Genomic DNA, 27,733 nt, shown 5'->3' with positions numbered 1-27,733 from the left:
GTTTATCTGATATATCAGTCTATCACTAATTTAAATCCTGTGTTTTAAAAAACAATCACTGCTGTTACTTCCACATACTAGACCACTTACTGCCCATCTTTAATTTAAAAAAAGCTCCACAACAAAAGAAGCCCAAAATGAATACTCTCAGAGGACATATTAGATGTTCCAGACAATGCCTGTAGCACAGCTTGCCAAAAGACAGAACAGATTATGATCGCCGTCCGAGAGAGAGCGATAGACAGAGGGGCGAGAGTCAGGATGACACAGGCTGCATAGAGTTCTCCCACTGACCTGAGGCCATGTAATGAACCACATTGAGTACAATGGGAGGCTGACTAAGAACTATGCAGCAAAGCAAGCCCCTCATGTTTGTTGGTAAAACCCAAAATAGCACAGCAGGCCCACTCTGGTATGAGACGAAGGTGCTCGCCAATGACCAATTTGCAGAAGCACATGATAAACTGTTCTAACTGTTACAAGATGGTCTGTCACCAAATGGGCAAAAATCACTCAGACCTTTAAGCTAAACAAATCTTAGATTTCCTGAAAGTGCTTAATTTATGATGCTGCCACAAAGTTAAAACTATTCCATAGGAAAAACCATTAGGGAGTCCTTCACAAACATGTGGTTGCATAAACAGACAGAGCTGATGATCACTTTATTTTTCTAAGCCCATTACAGAAGTACAGTACCATTAGCCTGATGTTAGTGCTTCAGTTAAGATTTATTGTAGACAAAAATGCTGAAGCTGAGAGGCAGCTTTCCTTACTCTAGGCTATACAGATAATTTACCATCATGTATATGTAGTAATGATAAAGATGATGAGAAAGAGTTCTGTCTTTGTGCTGTCAGGCACCTGTAGGTAAATTCGGCTTGCAGGAGTACAGCTGCTCTTCGCCTGCTCTAGGCCAAGACTGACTACAAAGAGACAAGGGTCTATTTCTACAAGTACAAAAAGACTTAGGACTCCTTTTAATACTCTTTATTCCTTAGCCCAAATGTATCTGTGGCTAATACGTTACAAAAGTCTAGGCCTGGGATTCATAACTTTTTCCTCAGCCAAACCATACAGCTTTTTCTGTAAATACAACAGAATTGTTCCAATTAGATGCGTTTTGATTTAAGGCTGCAGTCTGTAACTTTTTTGGGTTAAAAAGGTCCAAATTAAATTTGAGTAACGGTAAGCTTGTAATATTGTGTTCTAATCTCAGTGGTACTGGTAGGTTTCCACGGGAAATTCGAGCATGCCGGTGTGCGTCTTTGCGTCAGTACGTCATGTCTGTTTACATAAGGAAGGAGTCCCAGCTATTAGGCTAGTGAGGATGCTGCAGGTGGCGGATCATTTATTGTCTTTTCTCACAGTAGCTGGAATAACTTATTTTGATGGCAGATTATATGGTATGACAAATAAATTTGAGATTAGACTGTACAGAAATTGAAATTACAGGTAACACTAATACAAACTAAATACACAGTCACGCAATGCTTATGTTGTTAGCATTAACAATTTAAGAACAAAAGTATAACAATAATAATTTGCACGGTTTGATTTGATAGCTAAGTGCGATTGTTAGATGTAATCACCATTGGTAGCACGATTTATTGTAATGTTTTTTTTTCCTCAGTTGGTCAGAACAAAAGTGGCAGATTTGTTACTTGTAGAGATGGCCTTTTTTTGGGTGAAAATTCTTATTTTGGTCACACTTCCAAGACGTAGAATCTGTATCCACTGGTGCGGTGACTGGCAGCAAACATTAGATTCATCCACGCTGAGGAGCCGTGCCGATGCACAACCCATGTAAAGATGATAATTCCACAAATAAATGCAATTGCAGGTTTCAAACAGAGATGGCGACAAAGAGGCAAAACTTACAGACTCTCTTAATGATTGCTATTTCTTAGCTGAAAGAATCAAAGTTTGAGAACGTGTTAGAACGTACTGACATAAGTAGTCAGCTGTAAAAGAAGTTATGAAGGAACTGACGCAATTACTTGGCACACCATTTAGTTTACATTAAAAAATTAAGACAGACCGACGAGCTTTGACGCCGATTCAACATTTCGAATCGGCCGAAAAAGCGCCAAAGAGGACCAACTTCAGCCGACGGTGCGGAACATACTGAGAAAACTTAGTCGGCCGACAAAGAAAAACTGCCCGACGGCCGACCGTCGGCTTGGTGTGTTCCTGCCTTTATGTGAGGAAAATTGTTAATAATATCACCTTCAAATTGTAAATAAATAATTAATAAATGTAAAACAATTTCACATTTAATTAATGTAATGATTTAATAATTATTTTTGGTATCTCGCAAAGCCACAGCAGTTTTCTAAGGAACCCCTTGATGATCATAAACCCCCAGTTAGGAAACCTTGTTTTAGGCTAATGACAAATATAGTAGTTGCAAAGGGACCATTTAAATTCGTAATTGTCAGCAAACAGCAAACTGAAGGGAATAATTAAACAACCAACACCTTTTTTCCTACACAAACACAATTTAATGATTCAAACGCACTCTGATTCACTGTTTCAAAACTCACTGTGTCACACCTCTCTGAAGTTTCACAGATGGCTCAGCATTCAGCTTCAGAATACCTTTTTACAAATTACCAAAAGCTCCTAACTGCATGTTACAACGCAAAAGAGTATGTTAACTGAATGTACTGTTTTCCAAGCAAGTAAACAACATTGCTAAATTCTAGGAATCCAATGAGTGTAGTTATCAAGGAGTCTTACATAATATAAGAAGAAGCTTTGTGAGTCGTCTCAGCATCAACTTGTGTAACTTGGCACGACAGCACCAGACTGGATCCAGACCAGTAGTGGCACACACGCTAGTTAATAAAAGGCACAACCTCCGCCCATCCTGAAGAAAATAAAACATTTACGCAAAAGTGCCATTCTTATCTGTTATCCAACAAGGACACAACAGATAAATTTCAATGGTTTCCTTCTGTCAAGGGGGGAAAAAAAAAAAGAAAGAACTTTTCCACCCATTCATCACACTCATCTTATACAAGAAAGTGTGTCTGACAAGCCTCTTTCGCTTTTACCATCAACAGCAAGTGCAATTTATAGTTGCACACCAAAACTAAACAGCGAAATGTAGCATGTGAATTTCCATGAGGAAAATTCTGAATTTACTCTCGCACTGTGTCCAACTATTGCACAACAAACTGTGAAGAAAAACACAAACAAAACAATTTCAAAGCCTGTCATTAAAGTCATCACTTGTGGAAAGCTGGAGGAAGAAAACATTCTGTTAGACACATTGTGACAGATGTTCATCCTGGTAAGGAATCCGCTTCCTGTTGCACAAGAACATGTTCATCTTAAATGATGTGCTTGTACTCTTGAGAAAAGCCAATTGGCTCTACATGTGTAAGAGCTGGGCAGGCTTGTGGGGTGTTGCCTGGAAAGCCTGTGATCATGAACGAGAGAGAAAAAGAGAAACAAAATATGGACTTACGTCAAATGCTTCCCGCCGCAGCCCTTCGGTGTTCCTCAGCCAGCATCGGCTCAGCTCGCTTAACTCCAGAATGGGCTGAACTTTAAGGCGAACAGTGTCGCCTGACTGCCGAATCATCTCCACGATCTCATCCCTGCTCTTGTTCTCCACATTTCGCCCATTGATCTCGACCAGCCTGTCTCCGGGAACCAAACCAAGAGCCAGGTCCTTGGTGCCGGCACCTGGCTCTGCAAAGTGGACTACTCTGCGATATACCGTCCCATCCGTGCCACGGTCCAACATGGTGGTGCGCCGCAAGGAGAACCCAAAATCTCCAGTGTTCCGCCTCTGGAGAACCAGCTCCCGAACTTCGGGCGTCTGCGGTGGCACGACAGCAGGCAAGCGGAGGTCTGCAGGAAACGTCTTATCCACAATCTCAGGAATCTGCACCTTTTTCCCAGTAGGAGGCTGCTGCTGCTGCTGCTGATGTTGAAGACTTGGCTTTCGTTGGGGGTCAAACATCTTGGTCTCTACCTGTGGTGATGGGGCAGCAGAGTTCTGCCCAGAAGGTGTGGAACCTTCGGACGGACTTTCATCTTTATTCCTCTGAGAAAACGAGAAGCGCTTCATGATGGAACCCATTTGTGAGTTTTGCATCGCGAGGGAGCCAAACCTAGCTGCCCGCTCCTTGACAGAGCTCCGATGGCCATCTTGACCATAATCTCCCTTCAGATCATCACTGGAGCTGGCCGCGCTGAGCTGATCTGCATCCAGGACCATGCTGCTGCGGTTACTGAGGCCATCCGACTCAATGTCAGTGAGGTTGAGCTCAGTACTGCTGGCAACTTTAATAGGGATCGGGTTAGAGATCTCCAACTTGTTCTTGGAGTCCCGCTTGGAGCTCCTGTTGAGGTTGAAGAATCCCCGCCTCATGCTCATCTCATCAAGGCTTCGGAGCTCAGCTGCAGACATCCGTTCCCTCCTATCTCTCTTGTCCTTTTTCTCCTTCCTAACTCCATCCTTCTCCTTGTCTTTTTTGATCAAGTTGAACATATTGTCCCCAAAAGTAGTCTACGTTCCACTACAGAAGCACCAATGTTTTCAAAAGTTAGAGATTTTTCCATACAGAGACGGAGTGGCTTCTGTACATCCAGAATGGATTAATTATGGCTCCCTGGAGAGAGAGAAAGAAATGTCATAGCATTAACAATTGCATCATTTTTCATGTTTCTTTGCACAATGAAAATATTTTAGATTCCAGTCATGTCATAATTTCCAACTGAACATCCTGTATTACAACATGCAATCACTTTGTGAAAAGGTAAAGCTGTCTTATGTACTTGAAATCACTGACTGGCCTTTACCTAAGAAAGAAACATCTGTACCATAATATGGCATGATAATATTCACCGGAACAGCAAATTTGACTGATTTTAGAGTAAGGAATCATTATTCCACTATAAGAATGTGAAACAAACAGGGTTTAAGGCATTGGGGAAGTGCTATGAAAGCCATGGGCCTCTAACATTCCTATTTTCCCACCAGCAGGAGACTTCATCATCCAAACAAGTTCCATTAACAAGGGGCCAAATTCTTCCCTATAATACAGGAAGGCAATTCTTCCCCATAAAAGGCTTGATGCAGACTTGATGCAATACTAAATTATAATACCTAGTATACTATTTCTACTATTTATAATTTGAGTTCAACAATAACACATAAATGCAAGAAATACTAGTAAACCCTAGTTAGTATAAACAATAAACACATTTATTATGATAATTATTAATAAAAATGCATTATCATAAACATATGTGGACATGGTAATCAAAACCAAGATAAAGACGCATTGCTTGAGCCTGAAAACACTAAAGATGTCAGACTTCTCAATGCATTAGTTAAACAAGTATTCTCGTTTTCATTTTGCCTCTTTAAAGCACAGAATATTACCTTGAATTTTTACCCTCATGGATGTTTCTGAATATGCTTAGCATGTTTGAACAAGCATATAAAAGTTAAAGACTCTTACAAAAATGTACTCCAAAATCCAACCCTTTTAATAAGTATTTGATATAACACATGAAGCAGTGACACCAGTGTCCTGCGGTGCGTGATATAAACTTCATATACATATACATTTTTCTCATTTATTTATGATCAATATACATGCAGCTTTTATGGCCTCATGTATGTTTACATGCATAACCTGACAGAAGTTCATAATCTGAGAATAGTTTCCAGTGTCTGAGAATGTCTTGACTGACTAACATTAATATGCTAGCTTTTCATTAACAGTTCAATGATTAATTATATGCACTTGACCACTGACATGAAAGGAAAGTGAGGGCGACTCAGTGTCGTCCTTCACACCTAATGCTACAATATAATTAAGCGTTCTCTTACAACGTAGCCTATAAACCTGCGGTTTGCTAAATGTATCACTGACGCATTAAAGGCCAGGAAGATAAAATCCAGGCGAGAGTCATATAAAAGGGAAACACGTTAGGACACTAAACCTTATATAAATTGCCCGGTCAGTCAACCGAAGCGGCGAGAGACACGTCAATCATCAGCTGCGGGAAAGCCAAACGCTAACGTTCAAGATCAGCCTCTAAGCCTTTAAATTAGCTGGACACGGGCTGAAACTATTAAGCACAGACCGCCAGAGTATACATATTACATATAAAACCTATAAAAAGGCAGGGTAGCTAATAAACAGTGAATGTAATAACCCTCCGACTACAGTTAGCAGGTCAGTTAGCATGAGTAAGTGGCTGATAAGGGTCCTTTCTTCGCCTCTATATCCAGCTGCTGTTGATCCCATGCTCACATCCCTGACATGGGATTTTACCTCCTGAAAATAACTGGATGTTACCTTGTTTACGAAGTTAAAACATGAATATATACATGAATAAATGTCCGCTGAACTCACCGTTGTGAGATATCCAGGTTTTTGGTAGGGAACGGTATTGTTTCTGTTCGTTCTATCCTCTAGATGGGCGCAGCTGAACGTGAGCAGGCGAGCACTGTTGTAAATATATAGTGATAAAGGCGGTAGGTTGGCCTCATGCTGCTTATTGTTCAGTGAGAGGAAACGGCGACATCTGCAGGCTGCGTTAAGAACTGCAGCTGCAGAAATCGATGACAGACCCGTTCAATGGAAGAATAATCTATTGTCTCTGTTTGCTTTTGGTGGTCGACCGTCAGTAAAATCATTTCAGAGCAGGTCTAGAGATATATAAAACTGACCTGAAGGGTCTCAGGTAGATCAAGGGTCAAGGTTATTATTGTTAACTAAAAACATTTTTGTTAATTGAAATAAAGCTGAAATAAAATATCAAAATTAGATGAAAATTAGAAATGTTGCCTTGCAATTAACTGAAATAAGTTTTTTGTAGCACTAAAAATACAAACTGGTAAAAAATCAAAACTAAAACTGAACTAATATATACAGTCAAACCAAGGTTTATCCAGACACCTTTTCATTATTACAGTTTATTCACTATAATTTAAAAAATTGTAATAAAATATGACAAGATCTCAGAGTTAAACTGTGTCAGAAAAAAATATCTTAATTATGTCAGAAAACGCTTAAGCAAAACATGGTCAAGTCAAAGTTTCGGAATAATTTTTGGTTCCATATTTTTATCAATTTTACTGGTAGTCCACTGTATGAAGAATTTTTGGATATAATATTTTACAGTTTACTTTATTTTGCTATCATCACTTAAATAAATGAACTATAGTGCCCTGCACCCACTAGTAAAAATACACAAAATTATCAAGAACATCAGAATCATTTTTGGTTTGACTGTACATATAACCTAAATAGTAATATTTAAAAACAAAACCTAATAAAAAGACAAAGGCACATAACAAATACTCAAATTAAAATAAAAAAATAAAAGCTCATTAACAAAATTAATAAATCTATAATAGCATACACATAATACTTAAATTGCAGGTATGGGTTTTGTGGAATAGAACTTGGACAAGATCTTTGGGTCATGGTGTTTTTTGTTTTGTTTTTTTGCTTATGAAATTATAAGTTACTAAATACTGTATCACTATATATAGCACTGTATGTGTGTGGTTACACAAGTTTGACTACCTGTGAGGAGCTTTTCTTTTATAAAATGACCTCACAAACATAGTGACACATTTCAAAAGCGCGTGAAGCCAAATTATATATTTTTTTGCACTTATGATTGCGTTTGAGCATTAATAATGTGTAATTAATAATCATGTAATTTTGTATATTTTAATCATATACTCTTTGCTCTACTGTAACATTTCTTTAAGTGGGAGACGTAATTTGTGCTTAATATCATTACATTTTACTGAACGTACTGAAAAGCCTGTTTTTTTTATATAATACAATAAAAATAATGAGAAATTAAAATTAAGGAAAAATACAATTATACTAATGAGATATAACACTTGGATAAAAATACAAAATAACCATGTGTATGATACATCAAATCCTTAAATTTGATCATTCTCTTGTGAAAGACCCCAAAAGCCATCCTTTATAAACACCTAATTTATACACTGAAAAAATTATATTATAAAATTAATTTCTATTAAGTTGCACATATATGGCGACCCTATATATTTTTAACTCACTATAGTAATGTTATAAATGTATTATTTAATTGTTTATTTATTATCTAATTGTATCTATTTGTTTGATTACTAACTTACTTTAATCACATTTTTGTTATACCTATTTATTTAATCTTATTATTTATTTTTACAGTTTTTTATGTCTTGTGTCTTTGTCTTGTGACCCCCTGCCTGGGGTGATCCCCAGTTCGAAAACACCTGGGATACAGACATGTCACTACTATGCACCACAAAGGAATACATAATCCACATTATGTGATGGAAATATATAATCTACATCATGTGGTTTGAAATCTAGTCAAATAAATATCATTTAGACAAATGGCGTGCATAAACAAAGGATTTCAAGGGATTTTCTTATGCTACTGCAAAATGGATTTTACCAGTAGTGGACAGTAGGTGGTGCCCACGAGCAAACTTCAAAGTTGGCTAACGCACAAGGGAAGGAAAAAATATTTATATTAATGCAAAATAATAGCTAAATATTTTGTCATTGACTATTAACTATTATACCTTCAAATATACCTTTCTGCTTTTTTTTTTTTTACTTGCTTTCTATTAAATAGAGCTATTTATCTTTGCAGGGATTCCCAACCTTATTTTTTTATTATTATTTTTTTATTTTTTTAGGCAGCGGAACCCTAATAAAGGCCTTTGTGTATATCTATTTTGTTCACTGACAAATTAACATAAAAATGTCTAGTAGAAGCCACAAAAATGTGATTACTTTTGATAGATTTCCGTCGTCCTCCATGCGGCCGTTATTTTGAACTACAGTCAAATGCGCGTTCACTGAGTTCGAGCGCTACGTCATTGCCTAAAGCGTCATAGAGTGGGCGGGGCATCTCGATCGGGGATGAGCTTTAAACATGAGAGCATAACCTTAGGGTTGTGTTCCCCATCACAACAGTCCGTTTCAGACTCAAAAAGCACTTCCAGCTGCGGGGGTGTATGAGGAGCATCAGAGTAAAGAGTTTTACCTCGACCAGGTAGCGAAGGAGGTGAAAGTAGGAGTGGAAGAGGGGGGGCTGTGGTTGGATTTAGTGAAAGAAAACAATATGGCCGCGGTGGAGCTGGAATGGATCCCTGAGACCCTGTACAACACCGCTATCTCAGCCGTGGTCGACAACTACGGCCGATCGCGACGGGACATCCGCTCTCTCCCTGAAAATATACAGTTTGATGTTTACTACAAGGTAAGAAGCACAATGAATGAGGTCAGTGCGGAGCAAACGTCAAAAGCATCTGACACTTTTCACTAGCAGCTCGGCTAACAAAAACTGAACCAACCTCTCAGTGGAGCGCTAATAAGAAGAGACTCGAGATACGAGACCATTTAACCGTTAAGGGTTTGTGGTTTAAGAGTACACTCATTTTCTGTGTGACAGTTTGGGTAAAGACTGATTGAAGTGGACACTATGTTCCAGTTGTCTTAGCCTGCTGCTGTGTGAGATATAGCTCTCTGGGTCAAGACTATAAAACATTGACATTTCACTTTTCACCCTGTTTACCTTATTTATGGGTACTAGCTATAATGGCATGTGAGTATTTAAACCATAACCGTGTTTCTAACGAATTCACAAGTTTTATGTGACATAACTGTCATCTGTAAATATGGTTTGAATGGTTTGTCACCAACTAACGTTACTGTGAAAACAATTAACAGAAAAGACACAAGTGACACTTTACAATAAGATTCGTGGTTAACATGAAAGTACTTCTAAAGCACTTATTAATCTTAGTTAATGAATTTTAAATAACTTCTTGACTTTATTTATTTAAAAGTTAAGACTTTTAACTTCTGGAACCAAATTGCTTATTTTATCTCATATTAATCTTTATGTAAAATGAAATATGCTCAATTATAGCATTGGTCATGCATTTTAAGGTAATTTAGTGTGACTTGCCTTGTCTTTTTTATTTAAATTGCCATTTTGCTCAGCAAACTTCCTAGGGGGTGTAAAGATGACTTAAGATTTTAAAGACAAAACAAGCACAAAAAAAGAAACTACAAATCATTTATTTTCAACAACTGTTTTTTTTTATTTATTATTATTATTATTTGATGAAATAGTATTCCCACTGTCTTGAAAATCCTAGATAAATGAGGGAGCCTAATTTTGAAAGTGTGATCTCTAGATGTGAAAAAGTCATGTCAACAAGTCAAATTAATAAATCTTATACCTCCATGGGAATTTATTAAAATTAATTAATATACATTTTTCTAGTTATGCCAAGCTCTCAAATATTTTAATGGGTAGAAATTGTAAATACAAAGTGTTGGAGACTTGAAGACGTTGCCGCAGTTCTTCTGGATTTAGTCTTTCTTGGTTCTTGGTTTCTTCATGAAATCCCAGATGGAATCAATGGGTGAGATCAGGAGCCTGTACCACGATGGTAGTTGACAACCAAACCACTCCAATCTGGCTTCATTGGTACCATGATACTTATCATCAACTTTCTTTGTCAACTCAGGCTTTGATCCTGAGTTTGTGGAACGCGTGCACATGAATCCGTGACATCGGTGGTGAACAGCCAATCGCATATCTTGCAACAGAGAGAAACTATGATTCACTTCTCGCAAGAGAGCCAGCGCGATTCAAAACTCTCTTGCTGAAGGTTAAGAGATTGAAGAAAATGAAGTATTTAAACTCATTTACACTAATGACAAATAAAAGAAATTATCTTGCTCTTTCAGTGCAAGAGAAACTTGTGATGTTAGCTTATATAGTTGATTATATGTAGCAATACAGACTCAAAAGTCGCATGTAGTCATATTAAAGTTTATTTACAGCTTATTTATATTACATTTATATATCAATATTCATTGAAACTAAATGCTTAATAATAACTGCTAAACTAAAATTGCTTGTGTGTATTGGATTAATAATATATATCATATAATAATTATATAAATCATAAAATAATTCTAAGTAATTATCATTAAAGCCAGACAATTTCATTGTTAAATAATATTTTTTTTTTTTTACTATATAGTGACCTTTACTTTGGAGGAAGAGAAACTGGGGGAGTGACTTTATTGCTTTGGATGCGTCAGTTCATTTAGCTCACATCCAATTGGCCCAATTTTTGGTTTGAGATCTCTGAACCAGAACATAACCATAAGTTACTATGTTGATGAACACCGCTAAAAGCCAAGCCACTTTCATGGTACCTAAAATCCAGGATTGGCGCAAACTAATCTGAAACTTACCTAATAGGCTTCATGGTACAGGCCCCAGATTTTTGTGCGGAGCATACTGGCTGTTGTCAGACTTCTTGTGCATACAAAAAACATCTATAGCAAAAGATATAAATAACTGACTTAAAACCATTTTTCTTTGGTGAAAATACTAATGTGCCTAAGACTTATGCATATATATATCTCCAATAAATCAAGAACAACTGGATATTCATGGGGTCTTTGACAATTATTGTGGACAATTGGGGGCCTTGAGAACCACTGACTTGAGGTGATTATAATTTTTAGCTTCAGATATAATGGTAAGGGTTAAGTAATTTGATTTGTAAACCAGATTTGCCATAACACAAACAAAATATTATTGGCACGTGTTACGTATTGGTCTTGCACAAACTCTTCCTGATTGTACATTCTGTCTTCATATTGGCTACTTTTCCTGGTTTTCTGGGCCTTGACATCCCCAAGGGAAGGCTTGAGTTTTCTTTTCTGTGTCACATGTACAATAGGGTCAACAATCTCACATTTCTTCATGTGTTCCAGCTTTACCAGCAAGGCCGGCTCTGCCAGCTGGGAGGGGAGTTTTGTGAGCTGGAGGTCTTCGCCAAAGTCCTCAGGGCCTCTGACAAAAGGTAATTGACAGCTGAGTCCACTCTTAGTCTGTCTGTCAAGGTAATATAGCTCAAAGCCATACCTTAAAGATGTTTATATGGCCACACTGTATGAGAGTGTGTGTGTGTGTGTGTGTGTGTGTGTGTGTGTGTGTGTGTGTGTGTGTGTGTGTGTGTGTGTGTGTGTGTGTGTGTGTGTGTGTGTGTGTGTGTGTGTGTGTGTGTGTGTGTGTGTGTGTATTTTGGTCTGATGATTCAAGTCTCACATGTTGTATATGGCGCAAGCCTTCATTAGCATTTTTGTCAGAGTGGGTTGTAGAGTAATATATATAGTGATAGACTTTGTCATGATGCAGAAACCAGCTAAATTTAAATTCTCTACTAATTTAGCAAAGCTGACAAAGCTAAATTATTTTTAGCAGCCATTACTCCAGTCTTGAGTGTCACATGATTCTTCAGAAATCATTCTAGTATGCTGATTTGGTGCTCAAGAAAGAAGTTTCTTTTTATTATCAATTATTATTATTATCTTTTTACTATCAAAAAGTTCAAAAGAACAGGATTTATTTGAAATTGAATTTAAACTATATTTTTACTGACAATTTTGATCAATTTAATGATTCCTTGTTGAATGAAATTATTCATTTCTTTAAAAAAACAAATCTGTAGTGTTATTTATGTTAATATGTAAAGGGCTATATGTATTGGCATTATATAAGCCAATCTGCTATCTTAGAAATCAGCTAAAAACTGAATTAGTCCACCAGTAGTAATATACTACTATAAAATTTGTCATTGCATAAAGTTAAAGAATCATCCTTATACCCTCACCTCAGAAAAGTCAACTAAAATATATGAAAAATATTGTTTTGTAAGTGATGAGATGAAAGACTTAGAACATATTTTCTTCCACAGGCACCTCTTACACCACTGCTTCCAGGCTCTGATGGACCACGGTGTGAAGGTCGCTTCAGTCCTTGCCAACTCCTTCAGCCGCCGATGTTCATACATAGCAGAGTCAGATGCGCATGTGAAAGAGAAAGCTATACAGTTTGGCTTTGTTTTAGGTATGGTTCACTCTGGCTCACTTTTCTGCTGTTTCAGCTTATAATAACAAGCACAGTTGTAATAATACTTTTCTTCCATCTCAGGTGGCTTTTTATCAGATGCCGGTTGGTATGGAGATGCAGAGAAAGTCTTTCTGTCTTGCCTCCAGCTGTGCACATTACATGATGAGGTTCTTCACTGGTATCGTGCAGTGGAGTGCTGTGTGAGGTGAGTAAATGATCAGCTTGAATCTGTTCTAACTGTAAATGGTCAGTTAGTCATATTAACAGTGTTATAAATATGTTATTAATGTGTTATTGTGATTTTGTGTGCCAGGTTACTTCATGTGCGTAATGGCAACTGCAAATACCACCTGGGAGAAGAGACTTTCAAACTGGCCCAGTCTTACATGGAAAAACTAGCCAAACACGGCCATCAGGCTAATAAGGCTGCCCTGTATGGAGAACTGTGTGCCCTGCTCTTTGCCAAAAGCCACTATGATGAGGTAAGTCCCATTGCAACAACACCAGAAGTTCGTTTGGTGAACGGCTGCTCTACAGTTGTGTTCCTTATGCGTTTTAGGCTTATAGGTGGTGTATAGAGGCTATGAGGGAGATCACTGTCGGCTTACCTGTGAAAGTAGTAGTTGATGTTCTCAGACAAGCCTCTAAGGTCAGTGATTGCTGGATGTTGGAGTTTTTCTAAATAGATGTAAGCTTCTGATCCATTGTCACATTACATAATCATGAAATTGATCCCTGCAGGCTTGTGTTGTTAAGCGGGAGTTCAGGAAAGCTGAACAACTGATAAAACATGCAGTCTTTTTGGCACGGTATGAACTATCATGTTAATTTTTTTAAAGTGTGGCTGGTGTTTAAATTATGTTCAGTTTGACAGCAATGAAATGCTTGCTTATATATTTCCACATTTTGTTTTTAGGGAACATTTTGGGCACAAGCACCCAAAATACTCAGATACACTACTAGATTATGGATTTTATCTCTTAAATGTGGATAATATCTGTCAGTCAGTGGTAATTTACCAGGTGAGCTACTGTGAGAATTACTTAAAATTTGGGTTCTTTGCATGTTTAAATAAAACATTTTCTCATTCTTTGAAAGACAATCGGTGATTTACTTGTTATTGGTGTGTTTTACCTTCAGATTGCACTCGATATTCGGCAGTCAGTGTTTGGAGGAAAGAATATTCATGTTGCAACTGCACATGAGGACTTGGCGTATTCGTCCTACGTCCATCAGTACAGCTCTGGAAAATTCGATAACGCACTGTGAGTGTCTCAATCCTGTCCTGGGTGCATTAGTTTCATATTTAGAGAATTATGCTGACATCTGGGTGGGTAAATTGAAGGGGTGTAACGGTACACAAACATGACGGTTTGGTACGTACCTTGGTATTGAAGTCACGGTTCGGTACAACAGGGGGAAGAAAACTAAACATAAAATTGCTTTTTATTAAACAGTTGTTTATTGAATACAAATTGTATCTCTCTCTTTAAATAAATTCAATAAATAACTTCTCTTTTCTTTTATTTTTTTTTTTACAAATGTATTTAAACATATTAAATAATTAAGACCTAACCGAAAGATAAAGTAAATATAATGAATATATATAAGCTAATATAATGCCTATATTTAGTGAAATGCTCCCCTCTAGAGTTCATTTCTCTAGTGAACTAACATGCTGTGGACACTAAATGACTTGCCTGAGGTAAATGTAATGCTATGTGAGATATTATTCTCAAGCTTTCTTTCCGCGTTTAAAACACGGATTGAGAGATTACACATATCTAGATTGTCTGCTCTTCTTCTGTGCTTTATCCTGTTGTGGCGGTTAGCAAACACAGTTGAATTACCACATGCGCCCCCTTCTGGATTGGAGTGTGGATTGCCTGTGAATGACTGTATTCATCGTCTAACTGCATGAACCAAACCGTGACGTCTGTACCGTACGGTTGGGGATGAATACATGTACCGTAGTACCCCTAGTAAATGGACAATATCAATGATTCCTGTACTGCTACTCAGTGCTTGCACTCAGATGCTTCTAAATCGAATAAATTGTAGATGATTCATGAACAAATGACTCTTATGAGCAGGTTCTCTTAATGATTTTTTTTAAAAAGAACTCTTAATTGTTAACCATTTTAATCATTGGGAATAAATCCCTCATTAAATTACCTTTTTATTTTTTACAAAAATCTGTAATCTTTGGGTGGTGTGAGACTCCCTTGCTTCAAAAACAGAATTCATTAGGCAACACCGAACAACACATAATCGGTCAGAGGCAAAATAGCAATACTGTTTTTATGAAAGAAGACAAACATTCCTCTTAAGATCACCATGAAAATATGAATAATTTAATTGGTGTCTTGAGTCACTTCTTGAACTGCAAGCTGCCACTTTCCAAGACTAAACAGTATTTTTGGTTGCAACTAATCACGTACGAACTTTGATAACATTTTATTTGTCCCTCGAGTTTTAAGAAGTCCATGACACAGATGTCCAGTAGTTGCCCTAACCTTTAACACAATTAAGTTGTTCTTTTAGAATTGTTTTTTTTTTTTCCTCTATTTTTTTTCATGGAAGTGTTTATCCAATAACATACCAGTTTCATACTTTGGCTTTTAGATTCCACGCAGAACGTGCCATAGACATCATAACTCACATTCTCCCTGAAGACCATCTGCTGCTGGCCTCGTCCAAGAGGGTGAAAGGTGAGACTAGCACTTTGAAAAGCTTTCATAACTCCCCTCATTCACAGCTGCATTACTGGAATGACAACATTAAGACGGCCCTTGACAGTTCAAAGTAGCATTATCTTGTCATTCTTCAGTTTTTTTAGGCTTTCTTTTTTTACTTCATTGAAAAATCAAGTTACATCAAGCTAATTTGTATTTCTGACGTTATATCTCAAGCCCTAATCCTGGAGGAGATTGCCATTGATTGCCATAACAAAGAAACAGAGGAACGCCTCCTGCAGGAGGCCCATGATCTGCACCTCTCCTCCCTCCAGTTGGCCAAAAAAGCCTTTGGAGAGTTTAACGTTCAGACGGCGAAACACTACGGCAACTTGGGCCGCCTCTACCAGTCCATGCGCAAATTCAAGGTTTTAATTAATTCTTCCTTACTTAAACCTGTGAGAATGTTACCATTTTAATAGCATATGGAAATCACCACAAGTGGATCGTTGTGAAAGATTGTTGTGTTTTTCTATTGTGTAAGCCAAACTCAACAGTGCTTTTGAGGTCTCTGTTGGGCTGACTGACCTTTCCATGGTGTGATTTTAATGCAGGAGGCAGAGGAGATGCACATCAAGGCCATTCAGATCAAGGAGCAGCTGTTGGGACAGGAGGACTATGAGGTGGCTCTGTCAGTGGGACACTTGGCCTCGCTTTATAACTACGACATGAATCAGTACGATGATGCCGAGCGCCTCTACTTGCGATCCATCGCTATTGGTGAGGGTTACTTTTGTAGTTGCATTTTGGGTGGACATGCATGACATATTGGTGACATATTGGTATTGGCTGTTTTTTTTTTTTGTTTTTTTTTTGTTTTTTTATTCATGTCGGTTGATATTGGATATATATGTTGGCCAAAATTGGTTAATTATGCTCATATCCACATTTTTTTACATTTTGTTTGCCTTTGCTGCCATCTAATACTTAATTAGTCTTTTCATTATTTTTTTAAAGATTAACAATTTAATTTTACATTTTAAAAATGTTATGTTTTTAATTATTTTACCCCTGGTTTCACAAACGAGGCTTAAGCCTAGTCCCAGAATAAAATGCATGTTTTAACAACTTAGCAACTTGCACTGATATGTCACTGCCATTGTTTTGTCTCAAGATGGTTTGGTTTATTTTAGATTTTATTTAGACTTTTTCCAAAGAACAACAGTTCCAAAGAACAGCATTTATTTTAAATTAACTTTTGTAAGAATGTAAAAGTCTGTTCTGTCACTTTTGATCAATTTGATGCTTCCTTGCTGAATAAAAGTATTAATTTCTTCTTAGGGGTGGGCGATATACTGGTAGACATGATTAACCGGTGGAAATTTGTCAACCGGTAGAGATTTTGGACTAGCGTCTCTATCGCGGTTACGCTCATGTGACGTTACTGTGGTGCACGATCACAAAACCTTATTTTCATGCATTTTTAAGCACTGCTGTTTAAAAACATCACAATTAGCAGCGTAAGAGAACTTATTTCAGTATATGCACGTGCTGTCCAAGAGACATGCGCACATGATATGCTGCTCATAGAGCATGTGAGAACGGAACAGAGTGCTTTTTGCCACCTAATTGGGATTGAATGGTTAAATACACATAGCTACGTGTCAAAGTGACATGTATTTGCAAGTAAACTTCGAATGTGACGTTTCAAAAACTTCATAAACACATATCTGTTCGATATGACAAGTGACCGATTCTCTTCAGAAAATTTGGACTAAATCGCTCAATTCATATGGATTCGTTTTCCAATCTCTTTATGAAGTTATTGAGGTGTCAAAGTTTGTTGCAAAGGCAGTCAATGGAAGGAAATCTGACAGCATTCTGTCATCAAAAATATCTTAATTTGTCTTCTGAAGAAGAATGAAAGTCTTACGGGAGTGAAATGACATGAGGTGGAGTAATTAATGACAGAATGTTTATTTTGGGGTGATCTAACCCTTTAATGCTAATCAAGCAAAAAAAAAAAAGAGAGAAAGATCTCTCACTGCTCTTAACTTTAATAAGAATAAATGTATATTTAATTTATATTATGCACTGTTTTTTTATACATTCTGATTATTTTATTTTTTGTAGTATTTCTTATTTCTAGTGCTTGAGGTTTTCAGGTAGGTCTATTTCATTTGTGTAATTGCTTTATTGTAGTTTGTTTTCTTTACTCTTTATCACTTTTTTTTTTTTCAGTAAGCTTGAGGGATTTTTTTTATGCTAGTAATAGTGTTATTTAAAAGAATTATGAAACTTTAATGGTATCAGAATGTATAAAGCAATAATAACTACATTGTGATCATGAAATAAAATTTCAAAATCTTAATAGAAAATTTTGGTCATATCGCCCACCCCTATTTCTTCTCAAAATTGTAGAACCTTAACCTAAACCTAAAGTATTTGTCTGTTTCCTGCAGGCAAAAAGCTGTTCGGGGAGGGTTACAGTGGACTGGAATATGACTACAGAGGCCTGATAAAACTGTACAACTCAGTTGGAAACTACGAGAAGGTCTTTGAGTACCACAATATTCTGTCCAACTGGAATCGTTTAAGGGACAGGCAGTTTGCAGTAGCCAACGCGCTGGAGGACGTCAACACGAGCCCCCAGGTCACAGAGCAGGTGGTGCAGTCTTTCCTGCTTTCCCAGAGCCACGGTGCCGGACGCTCCTGCTTGGGCTAACAGCTGGGAAGGCCACCCCACTGCCCACCTGAAACATATAGATGTGCACACCCACCCCCATTTCACTTCATTTATTCACAAGTAGTCAAGACGGGCAGGGAGTGTGAATATCATCTTGAGTTTCTCAAGCTCTTGGACTGTCAATTCACTTTTACCAGCAACTCCCTTTGCCCATTTTCCTTAAAATGGGAGAAAAACCATGACATCTTTCTGACCATGCTAACACTCATGATGGATAAGCAACCATTCATTGAATTTATTCACTCTTCTCGCAACTTGGAAGAACCCGACCGTTTCTCTGACTTCATGTGGAGTTGACTTAAAAAAAAAAAAAACAGCAGTCCAACAAAGACGGAAAACACACCCTCTGTTCTTTTTTTTTATTTTATTTTGTATTTGAAGGAGAGTTGCTCCACACTACAAAAATACTTTATCACCACATCATCTATTTGTGGAAGAAATCGCTCTCAGAAAATGCGCCCACAGAACGTCTCTCCTATAACCGAGTGAAGGAACATCCGTAGACGTCCGTGTCCCCATTAACACGAGGATTACAGCTTGACTTCATGTAATGCAAAGCTTTGCATTTGAGGATTACCTGTGTGCTCTCTGGAAAATGAGACCAGCCATGTTACATTATGGACCATTATGTTTATTTTTGCTTTTTTATTATTAATTCATGTCATGTGTGGAATTTATGGACCAGTGGGTTTACGAATGCTCTAGATACCTTGTTTTAAGTTCTCTTCTGGTTTTGTATTCCCTTAGTACTGACATAGCTTATTTTAAACTGCCAATAATTTATATGCAAGGTATGCTACAACTTGTAGGTGTAATGTTGCAAACAGATGAGCCAAAATGACTTCTGTTAATAATAATACATGTGTGACCACAGCAAATTGCCATAATATAAACTAAACGGAGTAGGAGGATGAGTTCACAAGGCCGGCTTTCTGTCATAGCGAAGCCTTATTCACGCACACACACACACACAAAATATATATATAAGCTGGAGCGGTGATAGTTACGGGACCAGGTTTCCCAGGTCGTTGTTGTTTTCCTTTCAGAGCTCGGCCCCGGGTGGCGTAGATTAACACCCCTGGCCCACTGCCAGCTGACTGGACACACCAAAAAAAAAAAAAAGGCTGAGCGCAGCACCTGGCATTGTGAAGAGGCTCTCCTGCAGGGGGGGTGTGATAGTGTGCAATATTTTGCTGAATGCACCTGTAACACTCCAGATCCAACCAGTCTGACTCATTTCACTGCCGCTCCTCTCTCAAATATCCAAAAGCTACACCGACTCGTAACCAAGTACACAAGGAGAACATTTCAAGTTGAATGAGGACTGTTGCGATTAAATTGGCGGATTTTTTTCACTCCTCCATAGAGAACTCATTGTACTTTTTTTTTTGCAGAAACAAAGCCTTGCTGCAGGCTAGTCATGTAGAATGTGCTGTTGATGTCTTGCAGCTTTTTAGCCCTCGATCGCGGCGGCAGCAGCTGCAGCACCAGGACCCCAGCTCGAGCTGATGTCCCAGCCTTAGTCTTAAAGGACTCTCAGCTGGTGGGGATCTAATTTTTTAGCCTTTTACAAGTAGCCTGCTTTGGCTGAAACCTCCATCTGAAGAATTTCAAACACCTTTTCGCCCTGTTAACTGAACAAGAGATCGGCTACAACATGTGAGCGATGTTATTTTGCTCATTTTCACTCCTTAAAAATCCCTTTATTGTTAAGGTTGAGGTTTGATTGTGAGGAATCAGGTGGTCAAAATACCATACATGAGACCGCGAGGGAAGGACGGGAATTTGCCTTGGTTAGAGAGATGGAATATTTTAACAAATAAACTGTGATCTTGCAAACTTGCATTTCTATGTGGACTGAATTAGTGGAGTTCTCATATCAGATGATGAGTTTAGGAATATGAACATCAGATAATGCACATGGGAAATTAGTAAGCTTGGTGAATGCTAAGAGAATTCATAACGTAGCTCTGATTGCTTCCTTCTGAATGTCGATTCAAGGGCTCATTCGTCAACCTCAAGTGGCGTTTCATGGTTAGAAAGATAGTTGATCACTTGATCAAATTCATACTGTTTTTTTGTTTGTTTGTTTGTTTTTTATCCGAATAGGCCACAATCCCCCCAAAAACAAAGGTGCTTCTGGGTCAAACGTTCTTTCTTTGCATGTTTAAGTAATTGTATATAGATGTAGATGCATAGCTACAAGTGGTTATTGTCCCAGTGAGCTCCATAGTGACAGAAAAACAATCTTATACTGAGCAGTTAATAAATGTCCCATGAAATAAGAGAACAAAAGATGAACTTTGTGACTCAAAAGTGTTAAACTGATCACTGAAATGAATAAATAGCATCCTCTGACAATAAAAGCAATCCTGTCACTACAGTCCTTCACTTATCTTCGAAATCTGCCCTCAGTGTGTTTGAGAATGTAATTACGGGTTGATAACGATAAAGTGGGGCCTTTTTGATGCTAATTATCTTAATGAAGTCCTCAGATGTGCTGCCACGTGTAGATTGCGATTTAGCCAAAGTGCTGTTTCAGATGGACGATGGCAATCCTTGAAGTAACAACCTATGAGTGGAAGTGATCTTTTTATGATTTTGTTTTTAAGACCTGTTTGTCTGTATCCATTGGAGACACTCTAGGAGTGAAGTCCCATGGCAAAAAAAGGAAATTTGTGTTGTTTAACATTGATACTGACTGTTACCCTGGAAATGTCAGTAACCTGTGCCACAGTGAGCCTCTGCTTGGATATTCTTCAGTCATTGGCTTTATGTAACTCACCCCCAGTAGTCTGCTGTACATTGTACATCTGTAACCACCAAATCATTATTAAACTCATTTGTATCCACCATTGTGAAAATCTGTAACTACTTCTAACACAAAAAAAACAATATAGAGCTGTCTAATAGACTACAATGAGCAATATTGCTTCTGAAGTATTAAAATTGCTTTATTTTTTGCCTTTACATGAATATTCTCCACCTGTTTCTGAAGTCAATGTGTTATGTTTGAGTCTATGACTTGAATGCGACGGGATCCTACAAAAACCACTCTTTTGGGTGGATTGGTGGCTGAACAAAAATTGAATAAAAGACTGTACTCAGCATGTGTACCTCTGAAAGATATTTGCTTACTTTTTCACTAGTCATGAAAATTAATGACCGGGTGTTTCATTTAGGAAGTATCTCCTAAATAACTGTATCCATCCTAAAACATGGCTAATGAAAGTTTTATGTTAAAGTTAAAGGTGATTTTTACATTTTTATTTAAAATTTCAACAAAACAGTTACAACAGAACATATAGCAAAAGTAGCCCAGGCAAGCTTAAAACAAATAAGATACAGTGTTCATAATTTACAAAGGGGAGAAGGTAAAAAAATGATTTTTTCAAGTAATTAATACTTGTATTCAACAAAGATACATTAAATTGATCAAAGGTGACAGTAAAGACTTTTATGGTGTTAGAAAATATTTCTATTTCAAATAAATGCTGTTCTTTTGAACTTTCCATTCATCAAAGAATCACAATTCCCAAAAATATTAATAAGAAGAAATTATTCTTGAGCAGCAACTCATGTTAGAATGATTCTGAAGGATCATGTGACAGTAATGGAAATTCAGCTTTGCCCTCACAGGAATAAATTACATTTAAAAAAAAATATTAAAACAGAAAACAGTTATTTTAATTTGTTTTACTGTTTTTTTTAATCAAATTGCATTGGTGAATACACACACACACATATATATATATACATATATATATATATATATATACACATACATACATATACACACACACACACACACATCTATACATGTTACTCCAGTCTTCAGTGTCACATGATCCTTCAGAAATCATTCTAATATGCTGATTTGCTGCTCAATAAACATTTATGATAATTTTCAATGTTGAAAACAGTTGTGTACTTTTTTTTCAGGATTCCTTGATGAATGGAAAGTTCAAAAGAACAGCATTTATGTGAAATACAAAGTTTCTGTAGCATTATACACTACCGTTCAAAAGTTTGGGGTCAGTAAGAATTTTTATTTTTATTTTTTTGAAAAGAAATGAAAGAAATGAATACTTTTATTCAGTAAGGATGCATTAAATCAATCAAAAGTGGCAGTAAAGACATTTATAATGTTACAAAAGATTAGATTTCAGATAAACACTGTTCTTTTGAACTTTCTATTCATCAAATAATCCTGAAAAAAGATATTGTACACAAATATTTTGTACAATTGTACACATTAAATGTTTCTTGAGCAGCAGATCAGCATATTAGAATGATTTCTGAAGGATCATGTGACCTGAAGACTGGAGTAATGATGCTGTAAATTCAGCTTTGCATCACAGGAATAAATTACTTTGTGAAATATATTCAAATAGAAAACAGTTATTTTAAATTGTAATAATATTTCACAATATTACTGTTTTTTACTGTATTTGTAATTAAATAAATGTAGCCTTGGTGAGCAGATGAAACTTCTTTTAAAAACATTAAAAATCTTAGTGGTTCCAAACTTTTGGACTGTACTATAGATATATATACAGTCAAACCAAAATTTATTTAGACACCCTGTATACAGTTTATAGTTTTTTAAAAAAAAAAAAATGGTAATAAAATATGACAAGATCTCAGAGTTAAACTGTCAGAAAAAAATAATTTTTAATTATGTCAGAAAACACTTAAGCAAAACATGGTCAGATGGTCAAAGTGTCTCCATAATCTTTGGTTCCAAATTTTTATAAATTTTACTGGTAGTCCACAGTATGAAGAATTTTTGGGTATAATATGTCACAGTTTACTTTATTTTGCTATCCTCACTTACATAAATGAACTATAGTGGTATAGTGAACTAGGAAAAATATATAAAAAATGTCTGAATAATTTTTAGTTTGACTGCATATATATATATAATTTTAAATTTAAGAGTTTACATTAAATATTAAATATTACATTTATGCATTTGCCAGATGTTTTTTTCCAAACCAACTTTCACTGCGTTCAAGGTGTACATTTTATCAGCTCAGGCATTTCTTGAGAAGTGAACCCATGACCTTGCCCTTGCTAGCAGCATGCTTTACTGCTATATTCACTGTCCCAAACAATAAATTCAAAATAAATACATTACGTGCAATTCTTATATCAGAAACAATGTAACTATTGTAGTGCAAAGAGCTTCCTTTCCTAAACACTTGTGCGTTTTAAGGCTCTGGCATAAATATGCATCACTTTATAAGGTTTTCTAGGGAATATAAATATATACCTGCAACATTACTCCCTGGTAAACTGATTTATATTTTCCCTTTGTAACCTTCAACTTGTTTCTTCACGTGCTCATTAGAACAGGAATTCAATCTGAAACCCTTACAACGTCCTAAAGAATAATTTAGAGATCCCTAGTTCTCCTTTTCTTCCTCTTCATCCAACGATAGGAATTTCAGATGGCTTACGATGCACCACGTCTGCAAAATGAGACATGATGACAGTAAAAACATTAATATTGCTGCCATAATTTATGATAATGCTGGTTAAACATGCTCCTTACCTCAACTGCAAAGCCCAGCAAGCGTCCTGCTGCCAGCACCAGAATCCCCAGAATCTGTAGCCAGTTTGGGGCATCGAAAGCCAGAGACAGCACCTCATGCTGGTAGCCATACAGCCACACGGGCAAAACATGGAGACCTGCTATTGTCAGAATGCCCAAAGGAGTCTTGAAGCCTGCATGAAGATTAACACTATTCATTCTGTGCTTTCAAAAATCTTAATGTTTGAAAAGAAAAAAGAACTTGTCATACCTTTTGCCATCACTGCCTGCACCCACACTGGGCTCTCTATAAAAGTGTTCTTCCACTGGGCACCTCTGGCATTGTGGTTGCACACAAATACACACCACTCTACTGAAGACACCAGCCAGCCCCACTTCAAAAGCACAAAGTATAAAGTGAAAAATTTGAATACAAATATTTTCAGGACAAACAAGTGCTGACTGAACTTACATCATAAAGCATGTTCCAGAGCATGCCACGTCCTACATTGTCAATGACTACATCCAGCCATGCACCAAACCTGGAAGTCTGCTGCAGCCGACGTGCCGCCCAGCCATCCACCCCTGGCACAAAGATAAAATACTAAATCAATAATGTAAATACTAACATTTGTTAAATATACTTAAATCAATAATTGAAGTTTTGTTTGCCAAGGTTTTACCCTGCAGTGACGCTTGTCAAACTGAGAGCTCAGTAGGGCATGAGAGGTTCCTGGATGATGCATGTTACATGTTGCATGTACTGTATATATTTCAGCAGAATAAATGATGTAAATAATAAGTAACAATATGTAAAATAAGGAAGTAAAGCTTTAGTTATGTAGCATAGAACTTAAAGGATATAAAAATACAACTAAAAGAATATAAAATGCATAAAAGAATATATAAACAAACTAAAAGATAATATAATAATTGGGTCATTGACGAATAAGGTTTTTAAAAGAATAAAAAAAACATAATGGAGGTTATTAAGATAAACATAATGGTTTTAATAAGCGTTAACAATGAGATTATGTGATTTTTATAATTGATTGACACTGCTTTTATCATTTTTTACAAGATGGACAAAATTTGTCACCAAAAAAGTCATTCGGTTAAACCAAAATTTCGGTTTTACCAAATGACACTTAGGTTATACCGAATGATGATATTTTCAAACAATGCTAACAGGCTGATATCTAGCTAGCTAGCAAAAGGACAATCAAACATTTTATATTTAGCACAAGTTTTTAAAATATTACAACTTTTTTCAGGTTTTATAGCGGTTGTGCCGAATGACCTGGGACATGCGTAAGAGCAAGTGAAAACATGAATTTTTCAAATAGTTAAGAGAGAGTTAGTTACTTTGCTTCAGGACCATGTGGTCTTTTGCAGGTGTCTGAATGATGTCACATCCTGTCACATGATACTGACCAAATGACTTGATCCAAAATGGTTCCTTTATATTGGTTACTCCAAATGACATCGATGAAATTAATTTTTCTGGACATTTTTTCTCATAACAAAGCAATGACTTCTACGCATACTTTTAATACCATTTTGCACTATGTTGATATATGATGTTATAAAATCATGCCAGAATAAAAAATATATACATTTATTACATTTTTAGATATTTTAATCACAAATTAAATGGCAGTATTGGCCTTTGGTTAAACTGAATGACCTTCTGAAACTTCAAAATCTTTAAAATACCTTTATATGTAGCAAAATATAATTAAAACCTTTTAGATTCAATAAAAGAGATCTAGTTGTACTACCTTGTATGCTTTGGATGTCATATCTTTGTTTTTTATTATTACTAAGGCCTTTGGACAAAAAAATGACCCGTCACGTCATTGACCAAATATATATATATATATATATATATATATATATATATATATATATATATATATATAATTTTTATTATATTTATTTTATTTTTATTTTAAAATTTATTTTATTTTAGTTTTGTATAACTATTTTGAGAGGCATTTTTACTAACATTCTATGCAGTGGAAAGATTCCATGGATGTTTAAGGTTCTTCATGAAACCACAGATGCCAATAATGAACATTTATTTTTAAGAGTGCATGTATTTATAATTTCCCTAGATGTAATAAAAATACCTACCATCCAATATAATTGATAACACATACAAGGGTAGAAAATTCTCCGGGTAATTATACAGAATCCAAGAAATGAGAACAAGAAGAATCCGGATATAACCTATAAAATAAAAAGAAACAGCTTGCATCACAAATAATAAGTAAATGTGTCATAATTGTAGTTTTTATTCTGTAAAATGAATTCTGCTGCTGCAATAAATGTCACGTAATGATTACTCACCAATTACATTAGGCACATACAGAAAGACATGAAATCCCATATCACAAGTGGACCTCTCTGCTGCTACCGTTTTCTGTGTCGAAAATAACTCGTTTCTTATTTACATGACTTCGTATTCGCAGCACACCTTATGGTAAATTGTAAACTACTTGAATATGACCTAATCAAAATGTCATTATGATCATAAACATTTATGACAAACCAAAACAGTCCACCTTCCCTCCATGTGTGACATTTATGTCTCTTCCGGCTTATGACAAGCTTTACAAGCGTCATTCGTGTTGCAAGGTGCAACACATGAAATGCCATAGAGGGCGCTAAAAGATAAGCGTCTGGAAGCTCGTTTTAATCTCTATGGTTTTAATCGGTGAGGCTTAAATCAGATTAATGTTTATGTGCACTGATTTGCATAATTACTTGTTAGATCTGACTTTGTGTAGATTATACAGTTCTTAAAAATAAGAGTCAAAACGTTTTACTAGAATAAAAACAATGGTGCATCTAGGTAACACATTTATTTAAAGGGTTAGTTCACCTAAAAATGAAAATAATGTAATTTATTACTCACCCTCATGTCGTTCCACACCCGCAAGACCTTCGTTCATCTTCGGAACACAAATTAAGATGTTTTTGATGAAATTGAATGGCTCAGTGTGGCCTCCATTGACAGCAATGCCATTGTCAATCTCAAGATCCATAAAGGAACTAAAAACATATTTAAAACAGTTCATGTGAGTACAGTGGTTCTACCTTAAAATATTTTTTGTGCGGCAAAAACGACTTTTCAAAAATCTCTCGTTATGGCGGATTTCATAACACTGCTTCGGAGCTTTACGAATCGAATCAGTGATTCAGATCTCCTATCAAACGGCTAAACTGCCGAAATCACATAACTTTGGCGTTCCGAACCGCTGATTCGATTCATATCTCTCCGAAGCAGCGTTTTGAAATTGGCCATCACAAGATATTGTTGAAAAGTCGTTATTTTGTTTTGCTTTTTGGCGCACAAAAAGTATTCTCGTCGCTTTATAATATTAAAATAGAACCACCGAACTCACATTAACTGATTTAAATATGTTTTTAGTACCTTTATGGATCTTGTGAAAGGAAATGTCATTGCTGTCTATAGAGGTCCCACTGAGCCATCGGATTTCATCAAAAATATCTTAATTTGTGTTCCGAAGATGAACGAAGGTTTTACGGGTGTGGAACGACATAAGGATGAGTAATAAATTACATTATTTTCAATTTTTGGGTGAACTAACCCTTTAAGCAATTTTTAAGCATAAAAATGATTCATATGACTCAACATGTTTTAAAACAAACCAATAACACATTTGAATCAGTTTTGGTGATTGATAAAAATGAATAAAAATAGCTGAGGGCTCTCCAGAGCAAAAAAATCCACACAGTGCACAAAAATATTAAACTGACCACCAGAGAAAAAGCTATTTATTGGTTTATCAA

General features: G+C 36.4%; 3 protein-coding genes across 8 annotated transcripts in view; 1 reads left to right on the top strand and 2 right to left on the bottom strand.

Moving 5' to 3' along the window:
* The window catches only part of myo18ab (myosin XVIIIA b), a 116,471-nt gene extending 109,961 nt beyond the window's left edge, over nt 1-6,510 (bottom strand). For all 5 annotated transcript variants that reach the window (XM_067364936.1, XM_067364935.1, XM_067364929.1 and 2 more), the window contains exons 1-2: nt 6,384-6,510; nt 3,473-4,625 (exon numbers count right to left, since the gene is read on the bottom strand). In XM_067364936.1, the coding sequence (XP_067221037.1) occupies nt 3,473-4,504 (1,032 nt within the window). In that variant the 5' untranslated portion in view covers nt 4,505-4,625; nt 6,384-6,510. The remainder of the gene's footprint in view (nt 1-3,472; nt 4,626-6,383) is intronic.
* A 2,367-nt stretch (nt 6,511-8,877) lies between these two features.
* On the top strand, nt 8,878-21,480 carry appbp2 (amyloid beta precursor protein (cytoplasmic tail) binding protein 2). Its single transcript, XM_067365759.1, has 13 exons — nt 8,878-9,273; nt 11,820-11,908; nt 12,803-12,954; nt 13,039-13,162; nt 13,271-13,439; nt 13,517-13,606; nt 13,699-13,766; nt 13,874-13,979; nt 14,098-14,222; nt 15,583-15,668; nt 15,870-16,060; nt 16,247-16,412; nt 18,095-21,480. Exons 1-13 carry the CDS (start codon nt 9,136-9,138, stop codon nt 18,355-18,357), a joined length of 1,767 nt encoding a protein of 588 aa, XP_067221860.1. The 5' UTR covers nt 8,878-9,135; the 3' UTR covers nt 18,358-21,480.
* Nucleotides 21,481-21,635: 155 nt separating this feature from the next.
* On the bottom strand, nt 21,636-26,497 carry si:ch1073-145m9.1 (CDP-diacylglycerol--inositol 3-phosphatidyltransferase). 2 transcript variants are annotated; one of them, XM_067365572.1, is made up of 6 exons: nt 26,267-26,497; nt 26,051-26,146; nt 24,387-24,499; nt 24,186-24,309; nt 23,936-24,108; nt 21,636-23,852 (listed from the first exon to the last, which is right to left on the bottom strand). In XM_067365572.1, exons 1-6 carry the CDS (start codon nt 26,304-26,306, stop codon nt 23,787-23,789), a joined length of 612 nt encoding a protein of 203 aa, XP_067221673.1. In that variant the 5' UTR covers nt 26,307-26,497; the 3' UTR covers nt 21,636-23,786. The 2 variants fall into 2 exon arrangements, with proteins under 2 accessions (XP_067221673.1, XP_067221674.1); XM_067365573.1 differs by having other exon boundaries at nt 23,936-24,075.
* Nucleotides 26,498-27,733: the final 1,236 nt, after the last annotated feature.

The sequence above is a fragment of the Chanodichthys erythropterus genome, chromosome 17 (assembly GCF_024489055.1).
Source record: "Chanodichthys erythropterus isolate Z2021 chromosome 17, ASM2448905v1, whole genome shotgun sequence".
Lineage (NCBI taxonomy): Eukaryota > Metazoa > Chordata > Actinopteri > Cypriniformes > Xenocyprididae > Chanodichthys > Chanodichthys erythropterus.
This window is presented reverse-complemented; position numbering and strand designations above follow the sequence as displayed.

Bases quoted from the DNA above. Each gene is read 5' to 3' on its own strand.
- appbp2 (XM_067365759.1), top strand. From the start codon at position 9,136: ATGGCCGCGGTGGAGCTGGAATGGATCCCTGAGACCCTGTACAACACC. The intron at 13,440-13,516 runs GTAAGTCCCATT...TATGCGTTTTAG, and splicing joins CCAAAAGCCACTATGATGAG to GCTTATAGGTGGTGTATAGA. The intron at 14,223-15,582 runs GTGAGTGTCTCA...TTTGGCTTTTAG, and splicing joins GGAAAATTCGATAACGCACT to ATTCCACGCAGAACGTGCCA.
- si:ch1073-145m9.1 (XM_067365572.1), bottom strand. From the start codon at position 26,306: ATGGGATTTCATGTCTTTCTGTATGTGCCTAATGTAATTG. The intron at 26,147-26,266 runs GTGAGTAATCAT...TTTATTTTATAG, and splicing joins GTATGTGCCTAATGTAATTG to GTTATATCCGGATTCTTCTT. The intron at 24,109-24,185 runs GTATGACAAGTT...ATCTTCATGCAG, and splicing joins GCAGGCAGTGATGGCAAAAG to GCTTCAAGACTCCTTTGGGC.